Here is a 7,616-nt window from a genome sequence, read left to right as displayed (position 1 = left end):
AACTGATAAAATGTTTCGTGATAAAAAATTTCAAAAAGGAAAGAATGCTTCATGTTTTATTTTAATTTGGCTTACATGTGCGTTTGCCAATGATTGTTCAAAATCATTTAAAATTAATTCGGAATACTTCAATAAACGTCTTACTGGACACTCAATCGCTGAAATTAAGGTTCCAAATCAACACATGTGTGCTCGTGAATGTATTTACACATCAATGTGTAAAAGTATGGACTATTTCCATGGTACGTGTAAACTCAACGACGCCGACAGCAAATCTGTTTTCCTCGGAGAATTTCAAGTTAGGCTTGGTGCCATTTTCTCTGATGTTTCAGACTGGCCATTGGTAAGTTTATCTTAATCAATACAATCAGTTCTTTTGGGCTAAACGGTTTTCCTAAAGTACCGGCTCATCTTTAGGGTAAAATATTGGTTTGAGCATTGCTTAAGTCAGGCTTGTAAAAATTAATACAAATAAATAGATCTCAACAAAATCAAAATTCAATCTTTTGTTTTACATTAATCAGTTAACCAAGCACTCACTAACAATGCAACGGTATACAATGTTTACTGTCCATACAACTGGCATTATTCCTGTTTGATACTCATCTGGAAGCGCCGCGTTAAATGATACAGTTGGAGCTGCGTTCAATGAATGTTGCTGTTCCTTGTTAGTATCATATTTGACAAATATAAGAATAAATATTAACAAAAGGAGTGATGTTCATCAACAACATCCATAAGCAAGGGCCCCCAAATAGGCACTTAGCACAAAATCAGAAATAAATGCAAAGCAGGGGACAAGTTTATTGGCTAAAAAATGAAAGTTAAGATCAACGAGGAAGGATGGCGTTCACTGAACGCAACCCCCTCACGACCCACCAACACAGAAATACCGGCAAGAAGCCCAGCAAGACCCCAAACAAAAACAGGTCAGAGCACAAGGCAAAGCACGGACGGGATAATTACTGCAATGATACATAATATGCAACAATAGAAACAGAAAAGGAAATTAAAGAAGACAATTTAATAATTGACCAAAAGGCCTATATGGCGCGTAGGGAAGGTGACTCCAGGCTCTAGGAAGGGGGCAACATTAAAAAAGTAATGAGACATTGGACACAAGTAAAGATACTTACCGTTGACGAGAAATTAAAAAGAAGTGGCACAAAAGTGTCACTCAAAACTAATAGGAATGTGACTCTACTGTTCTAACCTTTTAAATTTAAGCAATACGTAAAACTAACAGAATACACGCTGTCATATGTACGAAGATTATTTTAAACATTAATAGGACTGCGACTCTACTATTTATTTATTTTTTAATTTAAGTATACATTTTTAAACGAACAATTGTCAGTGAAAATAAAAAAATAACTAAATACAAAATGACAACTATGTGAATATTATAAATAGCAAGGGGTGTGCGTCCTAGCATACGTAAACGTAAACAATATAATAAACGTCCATGGCTTTGCAAAATAATAAATACAAAAATGTAACATGCACCATTCTTTCTGAATATACTATCCCGAGTAATAAAGGTCTCAGGACGATAACTAGGTCTGATTAATTATGATGAAGAAGCCAGAGAGAAAAACAGCAATTAAATTCTCGTCTCCGTCAAATGGCCAATCTATTGATTTTTGACTTGGCGCTCAACGGAAAAAAATTATTATGTGAATGTCATTTATGATTTATAACATTAATTTACACACGCCATCTAATCATAATGTAATGAATGTAATTATATACTGTACAGAAAAATAAAAGAAAATATTATTAAAAAGAATCAAGTGATATTGTCCAACAATATTGACTGTAAATTAAAAATCCCTCTTACCCTTAACGTATTCGGTACAAGTCTTACAATTCAAGATTATAGACGTAACTTATAGATTCGAAACCTGTTCCAAAATCTTTGATTTTTTTTAAATTTTAATTTTAAAGTTGCCTTTCTCTTAAAACCCTGCGTGTGTGTATTTTATGTGTATCTTACAAGCACTGTACTTTATTTATAAAAAATAAGTAAATGTAATGAAATAAAAATATAATTGTTAAAAAAACACTACTTAAAAGGTATCCTAAAATAGAGAGAACTAGAATAAAACCAGATGTTGTAAACGATTTCATATTTATTCTTACAAGATAATTCAAATTCAAAAATGTGAATCATAACGTGGTGTTGGTTAGGACCACATACATCTAAACCGGTATACCACAACTCATCGGAAGGCGTGTATTATTTTGGCGTTGTCGTCTGTCCGTCCGTCCTTCCATCCGTATGTCGTTCAAAAAGGGAACAATAGAGAAAAAAAGAGATTCCACATTATCACTGTCCCGTTAGAACGTCCGTCCATCCGTCCGTCCGAATTACGTTTCCGCGCTGGTTCCCTGCAACCTGGCTGGGATTCAATGGAACATTATTGGAACCATCAATATCAAGAGGACATGAGCATATCATCGCCTTGTCCCAGTGATACCCTTAAACTCAGAGTTATGGTCCTTGATTGGTTATGCATTATGCATATAGGGCAATAATAGTTTCGCGCAACTTCTCTGCAACTAATGGCTTGAATTTAACGAAAATTTATTGGATGCTTCAATACTAAAAGGGGATGCGCGTATCGTCGCCTTTCTCTGGTCAGAGTTATTACCCTTGGTTAGTTATGCAGTATGTATTTAGAGCAATAATCGTTTCTACAATACTTCTTTAAAAATACCGGCTGGAATTCAATGAAACATAATTAGAACTTTCAATACCAAGAGGAAATGTGCATATAATCGCCCTGTTTTGGCCAGACCCTTCAAAGCAGATTTATTGCCCTTGATTAGTTATGCAGTATGTATATAGAACATTAATCGTTTCGTGCTATTTCTTGCAACTACTGACAGAAATTCCAAAAAAAAAACTATGGGAAATATCAATTCCAAAAGATGTGCATATCATCGCCGTGTTCCTGTCAACTCTTTTACTTAGAGTAATGGCCCTTAATTCGTTTTGCAATATAGAGCAAATATTGTTTTTGCGCTATTACTTTGAAACAACTTGCCGGATTTCAATGCAAATTTATGGCAAACAAGTGGAGAGTGCATTTCGTTGCCTTGTTTCGTTCAGACACTTGAACACAGGGTTATGACCCTTGATTAGTTATGCAGTATGCATTGACAGCAATAATCGTTTACTCGCTATTTCCCTGCAAGTCCTGGCTGGAATTCAATGAAACTTTATTTGAACAATCAATTCTAAGGGAAGATGTGCATATCATTTCTTTGTTCCGGTCAGACCCTTCAAGTTTAAAGGCTCTTAATTAATTTGCAGTATGCAAGTAAGACAGCAAGTACTGTTTGGCGTCATTCGGATTAAGGATAAAATTAGTAACTCTGAAAACTTTAAATGCATTATCAGTGTTTATATAAACTAAATCAACAACAATTAAGTTGACCTCTTTTTTGTTATTGGATGTATTACCACATGTTTTATAACAATGTAAATGTCAGTGTCAAGTCCGTAATCGTAAGATGGAATTCGTAAACAACCGTCTTTCTATAGAATAGAGTAAATAAGAATCCCTAAAGAAGGTCCAACACGTCAAAATTGAAAATGTTGCAGGCTCGGTTTCATTGAGCCTGTTCATGGACGGTACTGTAAAGTGCAAACTACCTGCCTTTTTATGACAAACTTGCTCACAAAGTTATAAAGAATCTTTAATTGTTTATTTAAAAGCTATCTCATATGATTATTTACATTTTACCTTAAACAAACGCGAAATTGTCTTTGAACTTCTTCTATATTTCTGTGTAGGGCGATGCCCTTTTTTGCCCTACGCAAAAATACCTACAAAATATGATTAAACCATTGTTATGTAAGCATTGCTAACAGTTTCATATGTATTGAATAATACTTAGAAATAACATATGCAAGTTAACAAATTATACTCGGTCGACCTTTTTTTAAAAATATATTTCTTGTTTATTTTACGTCTTCACCTTCCGTCTACAATAGCAAATGTTCTGTGATAACCTCCATACTGATCAACAAGAAGTAAATTCACAATCTTCAAACATTATTGTTTTGCTTGCTTTACTTTCAGACGTTGCTATGGAACGTAGGCGGTAGCTTGCACTTACACCTGCGGTTCATGAACAAACTTCATTAAATATTTATTATTCAGTCATTTCAAATGTTCTTTAAGGTTTCTATTTGCCGTTTAAAGCATTGTATTGCACAATTGTTGTCCAATACTTCATCTCTCTCTTGTTAATCATACAAATCTATTGATATTAGCAACTAAAACTGCTAATTAGCGCTATGTGACGCGCGAGGCTGATTATGCAAGTTCAATTAGCTTTCGTGATCAGACATTATCATGCCCTTTTTGTAATTTTATGGATTTTTTTTGTTCAATTGCTTTCCAATGCATTTTAGAAACGAGATCTTCATAATGATTGTCATAACATAAACATAAAATCGGTGAACGTCTGCAATTTTCAATAAATATTTAAGGCCAATAATGCCTCAAAAAGGAATAATTAGTATTCCTTGCTAATATTATACTTTAGCTTTACTGATGGAATTTCCAACAAATAAATATTTGCCATATAGATAAACAATCTTTTATTTCGTTTTCTTTGTTGGCAATTTGTTAGTCAGTGAGTGCGAAATTTGTATTTCAAAATACTTCCATGTTTACATTTTGCTGCGTTAATGCAACATTTCTACGTACCAAGTCCTACTTTTTCAGCTGTTAAACATCTTACATGTTCTACATTATCGATAATTAAAACATTGTAAACACATGTTTGTCATTGCAAAGTATAACACGTGTGGATTTCTGAGGCATAATGTGCCTAATTCAACAATCAAAATGTTATACAGTCAATACAATATGTATATATATTTGTGCAGTTGATTGCCGGGGCGTGTGGTCAGCAACCTTGTTCCGAGTCACAGAAATGTATTCCCGTCAATGATGGCTACAAATGCGAGGAACTAGGTAACAATATAGTCCTCAGTTAGAAGATTTTATATACGAAAACAGTGAACCTGTATGATTAGTTACTCATGTTATGTAAAAACACATGAATGAAAAGTACAAAAAGGGGCAACATAACAAAAATGGTGCGTACGGTTTGGTCCTTTAAGTAGAATTTGTATTTGTCACAAAAAACCGCATTAATGACAATTTAAACTTTCTTGCCTAATTTCAAGTACCTGCTAATAATTAGGACGATAATAGTGATGATGATTTTTTTGTTTATTTAGCAATTACGGACTGTAGTGATGTACGGCTTTATTTCCCTTCTGCAATCAGCGGGAAACATATAATAAAGCTATGGCAGTCACATGAGTTATTGACAGTTGTCTGTGATATGGAGACGGACGGTGGTGGATGGACGGTAAGAGAATCGTCATAGCTTGTGTAACAGAAATTATGTTATAAAATGAAGCAATGCTTGGCTAGGCCACAATAGGTACAGAAGAAAAAGAGAGAAATATTTTCCCCTTATTAGTCATTAAGGGCAATTGATTTATATACATAGCTACGATTAGTTTCAAATGGCGTATAGTCAGTTATGACTGTAATGCAATAACTGATTAACTCTTATCATAATAAGATGGACATATTTCGTTACTGCACTAAGGTGACGTATATATTTGTTTAGATATATGGCCTATCATATATATTCATCTCCTAGATTTATTTATAGTAATTTTAGTAATTTGTTGCAGTTGAAAGTTAATCTCTTTATGTACTATGTATTGATTAAAAAAATGTTGAACATATCGTCTTGTGACTTCATTCACATGTTTTGTTTCTTGAAGGTACTTCAATCACGATTTGATGGTTCCGTAGACTTTTATAAGGAATCAACGGAGTATGTAAATGGATTTGGTAATCAGGACACAGAATTTTGGCTAGGTACGGTAGTCTGTTTCTGTGTTATGCTTTACTGACAGCCTTTCTAGCGTTCTTTGTCCTTTCATGCGTTAATTGATTGCTGCTCTTTCTTGTTGACCTTTGTTCTCACATTTTGGTGATATAGCATTTATGGTTGCTGCGTTGCGTAAAAGTCAATCTATCTTGTTGTTTTTCTCGATTTCTTCTTTTTTATATTGCCTTAACGAACTTACAGATGTTTAAAGTTTGTATTGTTAACATGTTAAAGAAATTTAATCTCCAATATTTTATTATACATTGATTAAATTGATAAACATTGAGTCATTCTTCATCACAGGAGAGACACTTTTGGTTCAAATTTTGCTATGAACAAACTAATTTACTTATCTCCCAGGTCTAAAATATTTGCACGAAATGACGTCTCAAGGAAAGAATGAATTAAGACTTGACTTAACGGCCGCTGATGGAACTACCGTGTATGAAACATTCAGGAACTTTAACATTGACGCTGGTCCAGAGTTCACCATTCATTTTGATCCTGGATTTGGAACTGCGGGTAAGATATGGAATTCAAATACTTTTAACTTCGATGCAATTTCTTTGTGTTCATATTTATATCAATAATGTTGAAAAGTGTTGCCTATATGATTAAGATACAATTTTGCATTTATTGCGATTTATTTAATTTAATACCAAAACGGAGCCACGGTTAATTCCAGTCAAGAATGATACAGATGCAACCTTTTTAATTACGTGAAGCTTTACGTGCAATGTTACAAATCCATTTCGTGTAAATAGTCATCTTCCAATCTATTTAAACAATGCCATTAATGCCCACTATGCTATCAGAAGATTAAATTGCTTCATCTACTCATTTGCATTTTAAATGAAGACACGAAACATTCACCCTTACGTATGCCTTTAAATTAATGTTTATCTTTAACTACCGTGTAGGTTTCTATTATATCCTATTTTAAAATGACGTCCCGTCAGTTTTTGTTTTTGCCTGTATGTCCTGTTTTTGGTATCTTGCAAGGCTCCTTGCCAGTAATCCGGTGTTGGGAAATGCGTTTATTTGCTTTCATTGAACGTTGCCCTTCCTTCTTGTTTTTATTGTTCATATTTAATATAGATTCAGTGTTGCTTATCTAACTGATTGTAATCAGAGATATATATTTATGTTACTAATTATCATTTTAACCTGTAGGTGATGGGTATTCCAACTTCGGTATGTCATACCACAATGGTATGCATTTTACCACAGTAGACGAGGACAGAGATAATGATGAAAAGAACTGCGCCGTTCATTGCCAAGGTGCTTGGTGGTATAACGCTTGTGGCGGTGTGAACCTCAACGGACAGTACATTACTCCAGGAACTGTTCATCCCGATGGCTTCTGGGTTGGAGTGATTTATAATCAATTTAATAATGAAAAGTCTCTGAAAGAAACCAAAATGATGTTCCGGCGAGATATTACTAATGGTTCGTAACTTGAAAACCCGGACATGTTTTCTTTGCAATACAGCGTTTATAAGCAAATTTGTTCAAATCTATGCATTCAAATTAGTATCGTGGATTTGTCTAAAGATTAATATATTTTCTGAGAACAAAACAAAAATATATAAGCAGAATTTAAATTTGTAGCAAGCGGCTGCTGATTTGAATTTACGGGCATATTTTCCATAACGATTTTAAATAATATTTTTCTGAAAGTA

The 7,616-nt window shown here is 33.9% G+C and overlaps 1 protein-coding gene across 1 annotated transcript; it reads left to right on the top strand.

The window, feature by feature from the left end:
• Positions 1-226: 226 nt before the first annotated feature.
• Positions 227-7,383, top strand: LOC132738981 (ficolin-2-like; the record flags this gene model as incomplete). The annotated part of the gene is made up of 6 exons (XM_060726620.1): positions 227-343; positions 4,907-4,994; positions 5,264-5,397; positions 5,825-5,921; positions 6,295-6,456; positions 7,108-7,383. Coding segments are annotated over exons 1-6 (874 nt in total), but the record flags the coding sequence as incomplete, so codon positions are not given.
• Positions 7,384-7,616: the final 233 nt, after the last annotated feature.

The sequence above is a fragment of the Ruditapes philippinarum genome, unplaced genomic scaffold (genome assembly GCF_026571515.1).
Source record: "Ruditapes philippinarum isolate M1 unplaced genomic scaffold, ASM2657151v2 ctg8123_1_1_1_1, whole genome shotgun sequence".
NCBI lineage: Eukaryota > Metazoa > Mollusca > Bivalvia > Venerida > Veneridae > Ruditapes > Ruditapes philippinarum.
Note: the sequence above shows the minus strand (reverse complement) of the source record. Positions and strands in the feature narration are given on the sequence as shown.